The sequence below is a fragment of the Varanus komodoensis genome, unplaced genomic scaffold, assembly GCF_004798865.1.
Source record: "Varanus komodoensis strain SLA01 unplaced genomic scaffold, ASM479886v1 scaffold1, whole genome shotgun sequence".
NCBI classification, from domain to species: Eukaryota; Metazoa; Chordata; class Lepidosauria; order Squamata; family Varanidae; genus Varanus; species Varanus komodoensis.
The window spans coordinates 92232371-92253353 of NW_025335268.1; the positions used below are offsets into that span (position 1 = coordinate 92232371).

At 38.5% G+C, this 20983-nt stretch overlaps 1 protein-coding gene across 4 annotated transcripts in view; it reads left to right on the plus strand.

Annotated features, from left to right (window-relative positions):
- DGKD (diacylglycerol kinase delta) overlaps positions 1-20983 on the plus strand; it is a 103466-nt gene that overhangs the window by 48707 nt on the left and 33776 nt on the right. For all 4 annotated transcript variants that reach the window (XM_044435366.1, XM_044435385.1, XM_044435394.1 and 1 more), the window contains 6 exons: positions 8593-8697; positions 10194-10326; positions 12982-13088; positions 15076-15201; positions 18757-18859; positions 19737-19899. In XM_044435366.1, the coding sequence (XP_044291301.1) occupies positions 8593-8697; positions 10194-10326; positions 12982-13088; positions 15076-15201; positions 18757-18859; positions 19737-19899 (737 nt within the window). The remainder of the gene's footprint in view (positions 1-8592; positions 8698-10193; positions 10327-12981; positions 13089-15075; positions 15202-18756; positions 18860-19736; positions 19900-20983) is intronic.

Sequence of the window (20983 nt, forward strand, 5' to 3'; positions counted from 1 at the left end):
GTCCCTTGGACCGCAAGGCGATCAAACCGGTCAGTCTTAGAGGAGATCAACCCTAACTGCTCTTTAGAAGGCCAGATACTGAAGATGAAACTCAAATACATTGGCCACCTAATGAGAAGGAAGGACTCCCTGGAGAAGAGTCTAATGCTGGGAACAATAGATGGCAAAAGAAGAAGGGGACGGCAGAGGATGAGGTGGCTAGATGGAGTCACTGAAGCAGTCGGTGTGAACTTAGGTGGACTCTGGGAGATGGTAGAGGACAGGAAGGCCTGGAGGAATGTTGTCCATGGGGTCGCGACTAACAACAACAACAACAGCCTAATCAATGGTGTTAACTATAATAATTGCTATGTAAAAATAACAGAAGCATGTTAAATATCAAGACATTATAAAAATCCAAGTACAGCTGGCTTTGAAAACAATGGTTTTCAACTCAAACAGTTGCACGTTCATTCAGTCTTAAAAATCTGTTTAATCCCATAAGCACAGCTGAATGCAGCTGTTACAAAATATAGAGGTGTAATTCATCATCCTGAAAGATGAATCATCCATAGCTCTTCTTCACCTATTTCTTGGTACAAACTTTCTCTGATAAAAATTACTTTGGTTTAGATTCTATTTCATCCAGAGGATTTTTGATACTTTAGCCTGGAATGTCCTACTGTTTCAGAGGTCTATTTGAGGAGCAACATTTTGCATAAGTGAAGAAGAAATGAGCAATTCATGAAGATATATTGAAAATTCATATATATTGAATTTTGTATATTCTCCTACAGCCGCTGCTGAAGACATGAGTCAGAACACACCTTAGCACTAAACTGTTTTTTAAGATTGGATGGACAGTTTGTTTCACTTGAAATTTATTGTTTCTAAGACTGGTTATACTTTGTCTGATCCTAAAAAATGCCTAATTAAATGTGAGCCTCAGTATATTATTGCCCATCATGTCAGAGTTCTTTGATTATTTCAAGGTGAACCTATGGTCCCCCAGATGTTGTGAAATTACAGCATCCATCATACTTGCCCATTGAATAGATATGCTGACTGGGGCTAATGGGAGTTGGAAACCAGCAACAGCTGGAGGACTACAAATTCTGCATCCTGGTTTACTGACTAGTAAGTTAGGAAGACTTTTATCAGAACTCCAGTGCATAGGCCGATCAATCATTATGGCTCTATATTATTATAGAACAGTAAAATAGGTTTTACGACTGTGTATTGTAATAATATTGCTTAATTCAGTCATTCTTTTTGTGAATTATTGTGCAGAAAGCACAATGTTTGAATCTATAGGTTTTCTGAATCCGGTGTCAGTTGTAAAGAACATAATTGCAATAATGGATACATGTGCTTATATTTGTGTGCTGCCATTGAGTCACAGATTGCCTTTGAAACTAACCTCTGTCATAGTATTCTGCATCTGTAAAACAAGAGAGTATTTTCCAGATTTATTATATATGCATAATTATTTGGCAATATACACGTGTGTGATTCAGCTAGTTTCCTGTCATATGGCTCACTTAAGTTTTCTGTTCTGCATATATAGTTTGTTCTTTCTTTCAGGTTGTAGCACAGTTACATTGGGTTCTGTACAAGCCTGGTGCTATATAATGTGCATTGTATGTTGGCCAGATTTGTCAAAAACTACTCTTCACTGCTCCAGGCACTGGTTTAATATATTTCCATTTCTTCTTTTATTAATTATAACTTGTTTTTAGTTTTTCAGTTCTATAGATATTTATGTGGCAGGCACACAGTATGCATTAATAACCCCCTGTATGGAAATCATTGCCTGTATTTTCTTTTTCCTTTCTTTGCATTTATTGCCCCATTCCAAAAGATTTCCCTTATATCATCCCTACTTCTAGAAAAAACAATTCCTGATTCAATTCAATTTGACTGAAAGTGCCACTTGCCATTTGCAATTGCAGTTTCACCCCACATCTAGGTTGGTGTTATAATCCCATACTAGTTTATCACAGGTGCTGCAAATTCCATGTTTTCTGTACACTCTTTTTAAAAGAAATACTACTCTGCTGATAAACGTTTTTGTAAAATCATTCTTACAAATCTTAATATAAAATTTCAGTGATCAGGCAATAGTAAACCTTTATTTTGTTACAAATAAAATCTGTTTTAAAATTGTAACTTGAAAAATTATATCTGCTACAGATTAAGTATCTGACCATGGTTTAATAACTTACATCTTGGTCTCAGCGTTCATCACCTATAAAATGATAGTTGTAATTGTTTACCTGTGGCTATGTTTTGTGTAGCTTTCCTGATACATTTTCGGGTATTGATATTAGGGTATTGAAATCTGTCATAACTAAGGTGTTTATTCACCCTCGTGTTGGCAGATAATTTTCATTTTGTCACAGGCTATTGCTGGTGGAACCTGGGGCTCTGGTTAAAAAAAAACCTTGCAATTTGAAAACTCACCACTGTTTTAATGTATTACCTCCAACCACTAGTTAATACTGCACTGGAACATCAGAAACTGCCTTACACTCAGTCAGACCATTGGTCAGCTAACCCAGTATTGCTGACAGGGACTAGCAGTGACTTTCCAAGGTTTCAGGCAGGATTGTTTCCTAGCTGTGGCTGGAGATGCCAGGGATTGAATCTGAGACCTCCTCCATGCAAATCAGGTACACTGCAGCTAAGCCATTGGTCTTTCCATACTACAGTCCCATCACAGAAAAAAAATGAAGATAGGGACATACGAAGCTTCTAGCCCATCTAGCACAGTACTGTAAACACAGACATGTAGTAGCTGTCCAGATTTTCATACTGTTCTCTTTCTTAGCCCTTCCTGGGGATGTCATCCACCAACCTTGTGCATTAAATGCTATATCTTTGGTATAGATTATACATTTTCCTTGTGTTTTATCCTCTGCAAATTCCAGTGTGTGTAATTGGGGGGAGAAATCATATTTCACTGGTAGTAGAGCATGTAGCTTACATGGAGAAGTCCCAGGTTCAGTCCTTGGCATATCCAGCTTAAAAAGCCATCAGGCAGCAAGAGGGAAAGAGCCCTGCCTGAAATCCTGGAGAACTACTGTCAGTCCAAATAGGCAATATTAAAACTATTACAAGGCAGCTTTGTGTGTGCTACATACAGATATTGTTTGTTCAAGTATGGCAATGTGTAATTTGAGCATACCAAACATACAGTAAGTTTCCATGCAGACCTGAACACTTCTGTTGATGATGTGTCTACTGAGATGTTGAGTGCATTGTCCCATCTTGTTTTGTGGGATAAGTTTCTGGACAAGGTGTTGGAGTGGGTGGTGGCGGGACAACTCCAGGCACTCTTGGATGAAACTGATTATCTGGACCCATTTCAGTCCGGTTTCAGACCCAGTTATGGTACTGAATCTGCCTTGGTCACCCTATATGATGACCTGTGCAGGGAGAGGGACAGGGGAGTGTGTCCCTGTTGGTTCTCCTGAACCTCTCAGTGGCTTTTGATACCATTGACCATGGTATCTTCTGCATAGGCTGTCAGGACTGGGAGTAGGAGGCACTGCTTGGCAGTGGTTCTGCACTTACCTTGCTGGCCGATTCCAGAAGGTGGTGCTGGGGGACTTTGACTCTGCACCACGGCAACTCAGCCATGGAGTACCGCAGGGATCCATTTTGTCCCCCTTGCTATTTAACATCTACATGAAACCGTTGGGAGAGGTCATCAGGAGGTTTGGGCTGCGGAGTCATCAGTATGCTGATGACACCCAGCTCTGCCTCTCCTTTTCAACTAATCCGGGTGAGGCAGTGGCTGTGCTGAACCGGTGCCTGGCCGAGGTAATGGGCTGGATGAGGGCCAATAAACTGAAGCTCAATCCAGATAAGATGGAGGTTCTGTTGGCCGGTGATTCGAGTTTCCGGGTTAGTGACCTGGGCCCTGCCCTGGATGGGATTGCACTCCCTCTAAAGGACAGGGTCCACAGTTTAGGAGTGCTGCTTGACCCGGAACTGTCCCTGGAAGCCCAGGTGACAGCGGTGGCGAGGAGTGCTTTCCTTCAGCTCCGGCTGATGTATCAGCTGCGTCCTTACCTGGAGGAGAACTGCCTGGCAACAGTGACACATGCACTGGTTACCTCCCGTTTGGACTACTGTAATGCACTCTGTGTGGGGTTGCCCTTGAAGACGGCCTGGATACTTCTGATGGTGCAAAATAGAGCTGCCAGGATGCTGTTGGGGATTGGTCCTCTAGTCCTCTTATCACATAACTCGACATCTCACATAACTCCAGTCCTCCATCAGCTCCTTTGGCTTCCCATTGAAGTCCGGGCTCAATTCAAGGTGCTGGTTATTACCTATAAAGCCCTAAATGGCTTGGGACCAGGATACCTAAAGGAACGTCTTTTTCCCTATATGCCCTCCCCCCCCCTAAGGTCGGCAGCAGAGACCCTCCTGCAGGAACCCTCTTTGAAAGAGGTTAGGAGACAGAGTACTTGGAGGAGAGCTTTCTCTGCGGTGGCGCCCCGACTATGGAATGCGCTCCCTAGAGAGGTCTGTCTGGCACCCTCATCATATGCTTTTCAGCGCCAGGTCAAGACTTTTTTATTTAACCGATATTTTAAAGTTAATTAATTTTAATGGTATATTTATTTATTTAATTCATTTTAACTATGTTATTTTATACTGTCATGGTATAGCCAATTTATTTATTTGTTTAGGATTGGAGGGTTTTAATGTTTGTAAACCACCCAGAGAGCCCTCTGGGCTATTAGGGTGGTATATAAATGCAAATAATAAATAAATAATGAATAAGTTCAATTTTGGATCCTATGGCTGTGGACAAGACATGTGGAGCATCTCTGTGACTCACCTCATGCTCACTCGGCACTTTTCCTGGCTTATTAGAGTAGAATTCAGGAAACAGACCAGATAGACTGTGGAAATGGTGAGCGCATCACTACATGATGGTGTGGTTCCTAATGTCTTGAAGAAGGCAGTGGATGAGGCAGAGAAATTTGTGATAACTCATGCTGTCATAAATACCACTACTTGAGTAAGGTGCATAAGAGAGTAGTGGCGTTTCAGCTGCAGGTTTCCTTGTACTGATTAAGAATGCTGGACTGAGACTGCAGATCTGGGTTCTAGCACTCACTCAGCCATGAAAGTTGGGCAACTTTGAGCCAGTAATGAACTCTCATTCTAACCTACCTCACAGCATTGTTGTTGTAAGGATACAGTGGAGAAGACATGAACCTTGTAAGCTGCCTTGGATTCCTTCCAAGAGGAATAAAGGTGAAGTATGTACATAATGTAATAATAATAATTGTATCATTCCAGTCTAGGTTTAGGAAATGGAATAAGTCTTAGTCACCTTGATGGAGGACCTTTGGGAGAGGGACAGGGGAAGTGTGATTCTGTTATTTCTTCTTGATCACTCAGCAGTTTCTGGTACAGTTGTCCACATTGTCCTCCTGGACTCTAAGTTGGGAGTCAGAGGTACTGTTATACAATGGTTCAGCTTTTAATTGTAGGGTCAGTTCCAGAAACTAGCATTAGGTGACTGTGCCTTGGCTGTTGGATACAGACATTAGAAGATTTGAGGCAAGATGTTCCCCGGTTCTTTTTCTTTCTGACATCTGAATCAGGGGATGCAGTTACAGTGTGGACAAGGGCAAATAAACTGAACCCTGATAAGACGGAGACCCTATGGGTGGACAGTTCCAGGTATGAAAGCAGGACTGTTTGTCTGTTCCAGATGGGTCATAATCACTCTGAAGGAGCAGGTATGTTATTTGAGGGTGCTTCTGGATTCATCTGTGTCACCTCAGTGGTATGGAGCTCCCATAAGCAGTTTTCATTGGTGCACCAACTATGCCTGTTGTGGATAGGAACAGTCCAAGCATGGTAACTCATGTATTGATAACTTCATGATTGTTGTTGTTATTGTTTAGTTGTAAAGTCATGTCTGAATCCTGCACTTCATGATCAGGATATTTTAATTTGCTCCATGTGGGGCTGCCCCTGTGCCTAATTTGGAAGCTACAATTAATCCAGAATGTAACAGTTAGGGTGCTCACTGGGATACCCAGTTATGTTCCCATAAACAAATGTGTTGAAAGAACTGCATGGGTTTCCCACTAGCTACCAAGACATGTTCAGGCTGTCATTGTCATATAAAAACCTAAACTTGACACCGGGATATGTATGGAGCAGAGCTCCCATTTTAAGTCACCCATCCAGATTCAAGCAAGCCCAACCCTGCTTGGCTTCCAAGATTAGGCAGGATCAGGCACCTCAGGTTATATAAAAGTGTATGGTTGACACAGTGCATAAAGTCTTACAAGTTGGACTGGAAACTTTTATTTCTTACACCAAATGTTCTTTTTTAATGCCATTTGGTGACAGGCATGAATGAGGATCTGAGTAGACACATATACTAGGCAAAGGAGCACTTCCTTTGATATGTTCTAAATTTACTCATCAGTAATGCCACCATAACCTTTTGTTCTCATATAAAGGAAACAATTAAAAAAAACAAGGTCTGAGCCTATAAATGTTCATTCACCAAACAGCCAAACAAATACCATAAGAAATCCATGAAATCAAACTTGTGTGCTTTCTCTAGGGGTCTTGGTTTTATATGCAGTAGCAGTCATATGTTACTCAAAAGTGTATATCAGTATAAAGACCTATTAAATTAGGTCTTTACTTCCTAATATGGAAATGCCAAATTTATATCAAGTGAGTGCTGAACTTTTTTAGCTTTCAGATCTCAACTCTGATTGCTGTTGTACTGGAAAACCAAGAGCATGGATTTACAATATACAGTACAAAGTCTCTGCTGCTATGTGGGGCAAGGTGCTCAGTGTTACCAAAGAAGCATGGCTGGTTTCAGATTTATTTGAAAGGAAGATGCCTTTGGTTGATTACATATGCACACTCATAACAGTTTTGTGCATTTTGTTCCCAAGTTTTCCTAGCCATCTTGGAAACAATGGAACAGGCCTGCAGTTAGTTTAGGAGACTATCTATTGTATTTTCATCTAAAACAGTTTTAAACTGGAAAACAACAAAGAAAAAACTATTTCGTGTGGACTCAATTAATTTTCTGTAGACTATGACAGCCTCTATTACCATAAAATTAAAAGATCACTCAGATTCTCAGGCCAAGTAAAATTAAACCTTTCATTAGGGGCACCATATGATGATGATGAGCATGATGATGATAAGAAGAGAGGTTTCAAGTTGCAAAGAATTAAACAGGAAAGGAAAAAAGTAAGCTCTTGATGTTAACTGGGTCCTTGTTTTGCAGTTTTAAGATGGCAAATGGGCCCCCAGTTAGTTTTATCATGCACATATTAGTAATACTAATATATTAATGCCACTTAATACGTTAAAATCCTGAGTGGTTCACATATTAATATTAAAATTCACATTTAAAATACATTATTAAGAACTATTGTAATTACAAAAACAATATAGAGCAGTACAAAGAGCCGTAAGATGGAGCAGCATATGATTAATTGCAAACCAGGGAAATCTTGGGTGAACAAGCATATTTTTAGAAGGTGTTTGAAATGTGCCACATTTTCTGTCTCCCAAACTCTACAGAGGAGAGTTTTCTAGAAGGTGGTTCTGCCACTGAGAAGGTCAGTTGTTGAAGTATTACGAAAGAACATTCTGTTGGTTGTGGAATGATCAGCAACACCCCCCCCCCCCCCCCCCCGTTATGAACTGCCCAGAGAGCTTCAACTATGAGTAGCATAGAAATGTAATGTAGTAATAATAAGACAACCTGATGCATATTGGATTGACATTGGCTGCACACAGGTGGACTCCTCTTTTGTATGTAAAGCTCACTTCCTTATTGGATTATTTATCTTTTTTTAGTAAGGTGTATATTAAATCTACTGTTTGTTTTTAATTCCCAAATTATTGGTCTGATTTTCTATGCTAACTACGTCTGTGAGAGACAGGTGTTAAATCTGCATTGCGTAAGCTTAAGTCCTCATTTTCTAGAAACTGTAGTATCCCTGGACAAGTTGCTTAATTATTCAGCTACTCATGGAGTTAGGGGCTTTTCCCTAATGTTTAATTTTGTCACATGGGATATTTAAAAGACTGTGTAAACTCATTCTGTGAGCCAAATAGCCTCGATGCATATAGAATCATGGTATGTGTGTACATGTGTGGTGAAAAATTCTGTAGTACACATTTAAGAACTTACGGAAGATGTGGACTCTGCCTCTGAATGTATATATCCTGCTCATACAACAATGAAGAAAAGCTATATTTCTTGCAGCAAGGCAACCTGGATATGTGTGATGATGGTGGTGGTTTGGAGACTATCATATCACTGTTCTGGATTGTGATAAAAACTACTATAGCAGTTCTATGAATAGAATTTAGTGAAGGATTATTTGGTAGTGTTTGTCACCTGGAAGGGTTCAAAGGTCCCCCCTTGCTATTAAAAGAAACGCGATTGCTCAATGGAAGATTCTGTTTCTTCAGTATCTGAGGAAGTAGTTTGTACTCAGAAACTTAAGTCCCGATAAGGAAGACATTATTTTCCATTTTCATCTTCTCCTGGTACCTCTGCAACTTGTAAACAATTCTCTTACCTTGCAGGTTATTACTCCATGTCGAAAACTCATCTTGTGTGCAGATAACAGAAAAGAAATGGAAGACTGGATTGCAGCACTGAAGACTGTACAGAATCGTGAACATTTTGAGGTAGCCTTATTTATTATAGCCTGACCTCCAACTTCCTTCTTTCTTTCCTCCTTCCTTCCTTCCTTCCTTCCTTCTAGCTTTTGTATGCCATCCTTTATATCAATATCTCAGGACGGCTTACCACTTGCCATTCATATATGATGTCTGTTTCATCAGTATGGTTCCTTATTCTGCGGGGTAATTGCATCAGAACATCTTATAAGTAATATAAATTTAAAATGGCTACTCTGTAGTACAAAGATCTTCCAGTCTTGTAATTGTGATTAATCCAAGATAGGAAAGAATAATTGAATTTGTATGTTTGTTTATTTATTAAAAGCTTTTCTATCCCTTCCCCTACAGAATGTCTCAGGATGGCTTACAATAAATAACTAGAACAGCCCCACAGAATCTGGCCATAATATACTAAAACTCCAATTAAAATTAATTAAACATTAAAATAATGGGAAAGGGTGTTGCCTGACACCAAAAAGAATATTTTCCCCAAAATGAATGATACTACTCAATTACTATCTTTGGTTTAGAGTACAACAATAAAATAGAAGAGCTGTGTGTAGTATAAGAGTTAGTATTCAAGTACTGGTTTTATTTTGGAAACCACCTCTTCTATGGTTGTACAAGTTGAAAACAAATGCATGTACACATGTGTGCATGTGTGTGCATATACATAATGTTATATATCTGCATGACAATAAATGATCAGTTGGTAAAAGTACAGTGACAACTTGAGGGAGAACATTGGCACTTCCTGCTCCCCCCTGCTCCCATCCATTCTTGATGCTGCAACCTGTGCTGAGAAGGATTGGTGGATGATTTTATCCTGCAGTAAGGAGTTGGATTAGATACGGTTAGAGAACCTGTTTCAGCCCAAAGTCCAAATGCAATTTTATAAAGCCTTTTGAGGTCACATTCCAGTGGTTACTGGGACCAAAGGGGCCAAAAATAGCAGTATATTGCAGATTAAAGCCCTTATTACCAGTATTTAAGCCTTGAAAGCAGCCTTTCATTTGTTTAAAATGGTGAAAAACTGCACAAAACCTGTGAAGCCCCTAAACAATTGTGGGGCCAAAGGAAGGCTGTCCAAGGAACCCAGGAGTATAGATTGGGGCCCTAGTTTAGATTTTTATTCCCTTCCAACTCTGGTTAAATGACAATCTTTATTATTAATGCTCATGGAGAAAGCTTAGTCTCAGAATCCCTCTTGTTTGTAGCTATCAAATCTGCAATTTACAAAATTCAAGGTTGACTGTATTCTAGTGCTCAGTGCAGAAATGCTTGCTGGGCATTTCATTCACATTTCACCCCATGCTGTCCTTTCAGTTTATTGTTCATTTTCCTCCTGTTTGCCTTACAGCATGACATTCTTGTCCCTTCTGTTTTTCTGTAGCTATGGAGATAATGCTTCTGTCTCATAAAAATGATTTTAAAAGCTCAATTTTATATTTGTTGTAGTGGCCATAGGAATAACAGCTTAGCATTTCTGAATTCATTTTCAGTCCACCCAGTACAGTATGGACCATTTCTCAGGGATGCATAACTGGTACGCCTGTTCACATGCTCGACCAACATACTGCAATGTGTGTCGGGAGGCACTTTCTGGGGTTACATCCCATGGACTCTCTTGTGAAGGTAACAGCCATTTATACTATCCTAGCTGAGGCATGAATACATTCATCTTGCAGGAAGGCATCAGTTGGAACCAAACTGCATTAGTCCATAGCCATTCAGGATGGATATACAGTATATCACAGAAGTGAGTACACCCCTCACATTTTGTAAATATTTTATTACATCTTTTCATGTGACGGCCCTGAAGAAATGACACTTTGCTACAATGTAAAGTAGTGAGTATACAGCTTGTATAACAGTGTAAATTTGCTGTCCCCTCAAATCACTCAACACACAGCCATTAATGTCTAAACCGCTGGCAACAAAAGTGAGTACACCCCTAAGTGAAACTGTCCAAATTGGGCATTATTAGCCATTTCCCCTCCCTGGTGTCATGTGACTCGTTAGTGTTACAAGGTCTCAGGTGTGAATGGGGAGCAGGTGTGTTAAATTTGGTGTTATCGCTCTCTCTCATACTGGTCACTGGAAGTTCAACATGGCACCTCATGGCAAAGAACTCTCTGGGGATCTGAAAAAAAGAATTGTTGCTCTACATAAAGATGGCCTAGGCTATAACAAGATTGCCAAGACCCTGAAACTGAGCTGCAAGAAGTTGAGTGCACGTGCTCAGTGTCATATCCAGAGGTTGGCTTTGGGAAATAGATGTATGAGTGCTGTCAGCATTGCTGCAGAGGTTGAAGGGGTGGTGGGTCAGCCTGTTAGTGCTCAGACCAAACACTGCACACTGCATGAAATTGGTCTACAGGACTGTCATCCCAAAATGAAGCCTCTTCTAAAGATGATGCACAAGAAAGCCTGCAAACAGTTTGCTGAAGACGAGCCGACTAAGGACATGGATTAGTGGAACCATGTCCTGTGGTCTGATGAGACCAAGATAAACTTATTTGGTTCAGATGGTGTCAAGCGTGTGTGGTGACAACCAGGTGAGGAGTACAAAGACAAGTGTGTCTTGCCTACAGTCAAGCATGGTGGTGGGAGTGTCATGGTCTGGGGCTGCATGAGTGCTGCTGGTACTGGGGAGCTACAGTTCATTAAGGGAATCATGAATGCCAACATGTACTGTGACATACTGAAGCAGAGCATTATCCCCTCCCTTCGGAAACTGGGCCGGGCAGTATTCCAACACGATAATGACCCCAAACACACCTCAAGATGTCAACTGCCCTGCTAAAGAAGTTGCGGGTAAAGGTGATGGACTGGCCAAGCATGTCTCCAGAACTAAACCCTATCGAGCATCTGTGGGTCATCCTGAAATGGAAGGTGGAGGAGCGCAAGGTCTCTTAACATCCACCAGCTCCGTGATGTCATCATGGAGGAGTGGAAGAGGACTCCAGTGGCAACCTGTGAAGCTCTGGTGAACTCCATGCCCAAGAGGGTTAAGGCAGTGCTGGAAAATAATGGTGGCCACACAAAATATTGACACTTTGGGCCCAATTTGGACAGTTTCACTTAGGGGTGTACTCACTTTTGTTGCCAGCAGTTTAGACATTAATGGCTATGTGTTGAGTGATTTTGAGGGGACAGCAAATTTACAGTTATAGAAGCTGAATACTCACTACATTGTAGCAAAGTGCCATTTCTTCAGGGTTGTCACATGAAAAGATATAATATTTACAAAATGTGAGGGGTGTACTCACTTCTTTGATATACTGTAATAGTCTAAGCCTTCCATGTCCTCTGTCAAAACTTGCAAATGGTTCCAGATATGTAAATCCTCTTTTGATTGCAAATGAAGAATGAGGAGAATGATGCAAAATTATGTATGTATGTATGTGATAGATAATTGTGACCATGCAATATGCTAGTAGCTTCTAGGATTGAGTACTGTAATCTAGTGTACATGGGACCGACTTTGAACATTGCAGTGGGTTCAAAATTGAGCCACTAGGTTGCTAACTGAGACTAGTTTTGGGGAACTCATCTCACCAATAATTAAAGAATGTGTTAGTCAACTTGTGATTAATTTCTGAGTGCAGTTCTAAGTGATAGTAGTTATCTTTGGATCTCAGAACCTAGAGGAAGCTTCCTTCCACATCATTCTGTCCATGAGCTTAGGAAAATTTTACACAAACTCTTCTTGATGTCTCTGTCATCCTGAGGTCACCTAGGTGGTGAGTGGAGAGGGGTGCCTTGGTGGTAACAGTTTATGGAATTCTCTCCCCACAAGAGACTTACCTGGCAACTACATGGCTGTCCTTTCAGCATTTTCCTCCTCCCAGGCTTTTAGAATTTTAGAGAGTTCTTACATTTTTAAGATTCTTAGGGTGTTATAAATGTTGTGGGAGGGAACATCCATCTAAAGTCCAGAATGCCATTTTGGATTATCTGAGCAATGGAACTGTAATGAAAGAAATTTATCTGCTAATTCATTATCATTGCTATTTCCTATAGAATTGCTAGAGTAGTTTAGAATATTTTTGGTAAACTATGCCTGCTTCAAATGTGTCATTTGAGAATGGGAATTGTTATAATATTTTGAGAATAATTGGCTTTAGAACAGAACCAAATTGGTTAGGTATTTGATGCTAAAACGAAAGAAAACTAGTATTTTTAAATTTAGCATTTTAGTTAGGCATAACCTAGGAGTTTGCTGTGATCAGCTCATTATAGAGACTGTGCTTAGAAAGATTGATCTCCCTCCCCCTTTTTTTCTAGTATGCAAATTTAAAGCCCACAAGAGGTGTGCTGTCCGTGCAACGAATAACTGCAAATGGACAACGTTGGCATCTATTGGAAAAGATATCATTGAAGATGAAGATGGGGTAGGTACAAGACCTTTTGTCATGTGGGGAAAGCTAGCCTGAATCTAGACATACACCCTCCTTCTCTAAGGTGCTCTGGGGATGAGTGGGAGGAAGGTCTATATGTACTTCTAGAGCGTAAGGAAGTGGCACTCTTTATTCCAAAGATGAGTCCAACAAAGCAGAAAACTTCAGAACAACTTCACAAAGTCACTGTGGGTGGGAATAGCCAAAAGTAATAACCCTGCTTGGGATATACTGTGGCCAGAACTCTGGGGTGCTCTAAAGTGTGGAAAGTTAGCAGGTTAGCTCTCAAAAGGAGAAAATATAAAAAATGGTTGATTTTATTTACCCTGCATGTTAATATTATTACTCTGACAAAGGTTTATATGTTAGCTGTCCCTATGATAAACTATTCTAGAGAGAGAATGGTTCTTGGTTCAATCCTAAACAGTGCCAAACCTCAAGTGACAGATGTAGTCAAGCCACTGTTTCATGATGCTATAAAATTAAACATATAAGTTAAGCAAAAGTTGCCAAGAAGTAATTCTAAAAGAGGAAACTTCAAAAATTAGGGGTTTAGTTCAAAGTAAGTTGAAGGGGAAAATCAGGATGCCTAGAGGTAATTTTAAATAGCCATTGTACCTAAAATTTAAAAGACACTCCAGGACACTGAACAGAATTAAATAGAAGCTAAAATTAAATATATACATAAATGCAACAGTTTAGAAGAACAATATGCACATTAGCATGCAAATTCAAAAAGCTATTCAAAGCAAATGTCCAAATGAGGAAAATAACAAGCACAAATTCTGGCAAAACAATTACATACTGGAGATACGTCAAGCAAAAAACAAGTGGAATAAGCAAACTGTTGATAGCATTATGACAAATACAAAGTTCTTAAAATACATCATAAACAGGAAACTACTCATATTGGGCCACTGCATGATAGGGATGGAAATCACAGACACACAGAGTGAATGAGAGCAGCCATTGGTGCAGATGACTGATACCAGTATGTGAAGCACATTTTTTTAGAAAGGGCATCTGTAGACTTAAATTGGTATAGTATGAAATGACAAAAAGAGCCAGTGTGGTGTATGAAATGACAAATTTAAAAAGAGCCAGTGTGGTGTAGTGGTTAAGAGCGTGGGACTGAGACTCAGACGACCTGGGTTCTAGTCCCCACTCAGCCATGGAGCCAACTGGGTGACTTTGGGCCAGTCACAGACTCTCAGCCCAACCTACCTCACAGGGTTGTTGTTGTGGGGATAAGATGGAGGAGGAGAATGACGTAAGCTACCTTGAGCCCTTTGTAGGAAAAAGGCAGGATATAAATCGATAAAGAAAGAAAGAACAAGTATGCATGCAAGGTATCTTATCTTCTCCAAACATCCATGCAAATTAGAAAAGTTACTACCTGTCTCTGGAGCTCCATGGCATCTGCCTGGGGTTTGAGGGAGAGGCAGGAAATTCTTCAATGTACACTGCAGAAGGTCAAAACTCCTGTTGATTCTTACCATCTCAACCACAGCGCAAGTTAGAGAAGACCTGTGTGTCTGTCTCTTGAACCATCTGGCAAACACAGGGGGCTTGGGAGATGTGGATATTTTTGCTGCTTGGATTTGGATAAAAAAAGAAGCAGTGGGAAAGATTCCTTCCTCAAACTTCAGTTTAACAGAAATCTCAGGGATGGGATATGTGCTGTAGAGACTCCTTCTTGCCAGAAGGCCTGCAACATGAACTGATGATTTGATTTGTGGAAGCCTGCCTGGAAGCATCTGACTGTCACTGTTAGGAGCATGCTGGTAGGCCCTTGGTCTGATCCATCAGGGCTGCTTTGATGTTCTTAAGAAGAGAGGCCTTGATTCTGAACCTTGTCAATATTTGCTTCTCTTGAGAGTGATAGAAAAGCAACTATTTAAAATTTTGGAGAAGCCTTAGATAATGTCTTTATTATCTTAGAATGGTAAAGACATACATTTCTTCTTTGTTCGGTTTGCAGATTTCAATGCCACATCAGTGGCTTGAAGGAAATCTACCTGTGAGTGCCAAATGCATGGTGTGTGATAAAACTTGTGGCAGCGTCCTGCGCTTGCAAGACTGGCGCTGTCTCTGGTGCAAAGCCATGGTGAGCTGTGCAGTTACACTGCACTACTGATATATTTTTACATTCTTTTGCTGCATTGTATGTGTGCATCCTGATAATGCCACCTGTGCGAAGAAGAAAGTTTTTAGCTTACTTTTATCATTCTTGTGGTCATGAGAGCATGGGCAAGTATAATAAAATAAATAGCCATCTGTTGATGCTTCTCTGAAGTTTGGAAGACTATCCAATTGCTGTGATCGCAACTTAAGGCATACCTATCAATCTGCCATGATGTTACCAGAATGACAGAAGGACATTTCGCTTGAATTGAATAAACTGAGTGGAATACCAGATGACTGCCTGTCTGGTCCTTTGCCATAAACTAAAGATCACATCTGAAAGCAGTAATAAATATATTGGAGCTTTCAAATGCAGAACTTGAGACCTAAATATAAGCTGCTCTTACATTCTGGGAACTGCATATTAACAGGTTGTATTTGAACACAATTGCATTGAATTATTTTGGATGCATTATTGCTTCTTAATTGCAAATCCTAAAAATAATAAATTTGTTGATGTGAATATTAGAAAAGCAAACAAAAAGAAAGAGGCCTAAGATGTCCAAAACTTCAAACTTTACTATTTTACATGTTAATCGTTTACATTATTTGAGAGAAACATTATGACTAATTACAAACCTTTAAAAAAATATTCAAGGCCTTTGAGAAAGATCAAAGGCTGTTTCTTTGTGTATCTCATTTTTTACCTTTTTTTTATTTTTTTTAACAGAAAAAACCATAAATACAATTGCAACAATAATAATATAACACAACAAGAACACAATAATTAAAAAAAGAATAAATGGAGTGCACCAACCACTCCGGAGACCAATATATAATATATAATATTCTTCAATTAAACCCATATCCCCTCCAGAAATTCATATAATCTTGATTGGGTTTATAGCCTTTGCCTTCTATCAGTACTGCTTTTACAAAATCTTCCCAAATTTCATTATATTCATTTGCTTTCATTAACCCTTTTTAAATTGTTATTTCTGTCATCAGTTTATCATTAATTACCATATTCCATATTTCGTTATACCATTCTTGCCATTGCAAAACCGAATTCTGTTTCCAACATTTAACTATCACTAGCCTAACTGCCATTATCATACTTACAATCAATTCTTTCTTAGCTTCATTTATATCCTGTTTTTCTATCAACAGTAATAACACCATTCTTGGTGACATTTCTAAATTATATTTAAAATTTCTCCAATTTCCTTAAATACCATAATCCAAATCTTTTGTATATTTTCACAATCCCACCACATATGTTTGTAAGTTCCAATCTCTTTACCACATCTCCAACATATATTAGAGTATTTATCATCAATTTGATTTAACTTTACTGGTGTTAAATACCATCTCCATATCACCTTGTGTCCGTGCTCTTTAATTCTTACTGACATACTCTTCTATTCCAACTATACTTCCAATCCTTGTCTTTTATCTCGCCTACATCCATTTCCCAAATTGATTTTAAACTGTTTGTCTGATCCCCTAACTCCATTAATATCCTATAGATTTTGGTAATTCTTCCTTTAGTTGTATATTCATTCTCAGTCGCACATTCTTTTATAATCATTTCAAATTGTGTTAATTGTCTTTCTTCCTTTTTAAATTTGTCCTCTATCTTTATCCATTTTTCTAATTGAATTAAATTTAACCAATTTAATTTAACCTTTGGCAATACATTCCTCAATTCTATTATATTTTTCCAATCTTCCCATTTATATATATGGTTATTTTTTAATTTATTAATCCAATCCTTTAATTCTATTTTTGGGAATTTCTCCATTTCGACCACTGGTGTTAATGGGGAAACTCCCAGGATTAACTGTTGCCTTCATTTTTCCCATACTTCCATTGTAATTTTTAAAAAGAGATTTTGAATTTTCTGAATAATCTTTCTAAACCAGTATGACTCTAAATGATCGCCTGTTTCCCTTTAATTCTTTTAATTCAGTATCAATTCATACTAATTCTTTATTTTGGGCTATAATATCTGGAACTATCTTTAATTGGTTTGCAACCCAATACTTTTTAACATCTGGAATGCCCAATCCTCCTTTTTTTGGTGATTCATACCATAATGCTTTACTTACTCTTGCTCTTTTCCCTCCATTACAATAAACCTCCAATAATTAATGCAATTCCTTTAATTCTTGATCATAAAACCTGATTGGGATCATCCAAAACAAAAAATTAATCTTTGGCAGAATTTTCATTTTTGTTACTGCTATTCTTCCAAACCATGGACATTTTCATATTTTCATATTTTATCTTTTATATCCTTGTTTAACTTTTCATAATTTTTCTTTTTTAATTCTTGGCTGTCTTTTGGAATATCAATTCCTAAATCTCTAATATTATCTACTATTTTTAATTTATATTTTTCTTTTAATTTATCCAATTCTACATTATTATGATTATATAACATCATTTCAGATTTTTCCCAATTAACTTGCAATCCACTGTATTTCCCAAATTCCCTTATATGTAAATATATTCTCTCTATAATATTTATTGGGTCTTGAAATGTTAACAATGTGTCATCGGCAAATAAATTAATTCTGATTTTCTGACATATGCCAATTCCTTCTATCTGTATATCATTTCTAATTGCATTTGCCAATATTTCCATCATTAAAGCAAATAACATTGGGGATAAAGGACAACTCTGTCTCGTCCCTCAGCTTAGGATTATTGTTTCTGTAATACCATCATTTGCAATTATTTTTGCTGTATTTTCTGAATATAATTGATTTTATTACTTCCTTAAACTTTACTCCAAATCCCATCTTCTCTATTAAAATCTTCATTGTTGGCCATTCCACACTTTAAAGGCTTTAAATATATCTAATGCTAATATACTTGCCTTTATATTTTGTTTCTCAATATAATTAATATTTAAAAACTCTGCTTACTACATCTGACATTTGTTGACCTCTTATAAACTCAGTGTATCTCATTTTTAGTATTAAAATGCCATTATTATTTAATCTCACATACTGTAGAATCTCCTATTTATTCCTTTCATTTTCAGATTGTTAAATTGGAAACCAGTCAGACTCTTTGTCAATTCTTGCTTAATTTATTGGTCAGTCTTAATAGATTTCAGAATCAGGTTTACAGGAGCCATAAAAATGGACTGGTTTTGTCTTCCACTGAGTTAGGTAGAGCCAGGGTTTATGTAATCATTTTTACTCTTTGTTGGGGTAAAATGCCTGCTGTCAGCAGGTTCGTAAATGCCTGCTGACAAATATTGCAAGAGTAGGAACTGCTCAGATAAAACAATACTGTCATGATAAACCAAGGTTTATTGCACTGAGAATGAGTACAGTTGCTGCAAGTTCTCACCTTGCCTCTTCCCTCATGGACTGGCTTTGGAACTTCTATACTGATTTGTTTATTTTATGTACCTTTCTTTTACTGTCTTGGTCTTTCAGACAGCTGAATGGAGGGAAATTGTGTATAGTGTTAATTAAAGTGAGGCCTGGAAAACTTAGACGGTATAATTTTATTGTTCTAGGTACATACCTCATGTAGAGACTTGTTACCAACCAAATGCCCTCTTGGACTTTGTAAAGTATCCGTCATTCCCCCCACAGCTCTCAACAGCATTGATTCAGATGGTAAGTGTCTAAATATTTCTTAGTGTTGCCTTAAACTTTTGGCTTCTGAAGCGTTTGCTTGATTGGCAGTGCTGGCGTAACATGAACAAATCTAATATTCTCATAGGACATTAACTTGGCAACAACGTTCCTCTTCATTCTTCCTTCTTTCTTTTTTCTCCATCTTTCTTCATTTTCTCTTCTTGTTTCTTTTCTTTCTTTTTTTATGTGACTGAACTGCAGATTTGTTGAGATCAAACACCTAACAAAGATGCAGTTCGATGATGAGAAAGTTATTTTCTTCCAGATCGTTTTATAGCACTCAAATCAGTTATCAAATATTTATGAAGCTGTATATGAATAATGAACTTATTTTCTGAGTTGGATTATTATGTAATCAAAAGAGCAACATCTGTTCACAAGTGAGAAATGCAGCATGCTTGTGGCGGTGGGGGGGAACCACAAGGTTTGCAGAAGTACAGTACAGCTTTAGAGGGTAGGGACTAAAAACAGCCCAGTGAGAACCACATATGCTCAGTGCTCAGAAAATGCTGCCTCATCTTTATGTGGGAGACCAGAGGACCATCACTGGGGAGGGGAAATGGAATGGTAAATCCTGGAAGAGGGTTAGACTTGACAGGCTGGAACCCTGAACACGAACACTACAACATTATATTGCATTTTATAATCTTGTATATCAACTAAAATATACCTGCAAGAATTAAAGTGCTATCCTAAGTATACTTCACTTTTAGAACATGTACCTTTCAATAGAATACTGAAACTACCATGTATACTTATTTAGAATGCTGGCACAATATAACTATTGTGCTTAGGCTGTTCTCCATCCTATGGCACTAGAGCTGTATCATATTCTGTTTTTCTTCATTCCACTCAGGTTTCTGGAAAGCCACTTGTCCCCCTTCTTGTACAAGCCCTTTGCTGGTCTTTGTAAACTCCAAAAGTGGAGATAACCAGGGTGTAAAATTCCTACGAAGATTCAAACAGTTGCTAAATCCTGCACAGGTCTTTGATCTCATGAATGGAGGACCTCACCTCGGGTAAGAGATGTCAGCAAATTGTGAAGGAACACCTAAACTCATTCTCTTTCTGAAGATGTTTGATTCTTACCCCAGCAGCTGGGCAGATAGGCTGCATGTTTGAATGAGTTTCTGAACATTTGTCTTACAGTGTAATGCATTTAGAGTGATAACAGCCACCAAAGATGGGACCTATGTTTGTATAATGTAGTGACAATATCAAAGAAAAATAGTGTGTTCATGTTACTTGAGTGGGTTGAGGGAGAGAAATTTAGTATTCATGGAATACTCTGATCCTTTGTGAGAAATGGTATGCATTTCTGCTATTTAACTGATACACTTTAAACCTGAAGATAGTGTTTTTAAGTATGTGTCCTGTTTTCACATTGTGTTAACTCCCTCACTGTTTTCACAAAACTTAGATTGTAATTTTCATTAAGGTTATGATGTATGCGGACATTAGGGAGAGGTCAGCCTATCTGGTGTCCCCTCAGATGTTTTGAACTTGGACTCCAGCCAACATAGTTCCAGCCAACATAGCTAATGGTTAAGAATCCTGGGAATTATAGTCCAAAATGTCTGGAACGTACCAAGTTATGAAAGGCTAGTCTAGGGACTTTGCCATCTTTTAAGAGACTTACTATTTTCTAGCAGCAAAATTATATTGAATATCTTGTTGCTCGAGTGCTGTAATGGATTTTTTGTGTGTTTTGAAATAAGAATAATCTATACTATCTGATCTTTTAACTGGAGATGTCAGGGATTGAACCTTGGTTGCTCTTCATACAGAGTAAATACTCAACCACTGCACAATAAATAGTTCCATTTACACTTACTGGAAGCACATTATACCCTTCTTTACAAAGCTGTGAAGGACCTTTCGTTTATTGATTAAATTGCATGATGCTTGGCGTGGTTCTGGAAAGGTAGTATCTGCTTTAAAAAGCTGTGCAACTGTAACAACTGTAGTCTTTGTGTTGCATATAATTAGAAATTGAGGTTTTCCTTATTCCTGTCCCTAAAAAGCATACAGTGGGCTCTTGTGCATTGTTCATATAATAAATCCCATTCATTTCACTGAATCTCCTCTGAGTAGAACTAATAC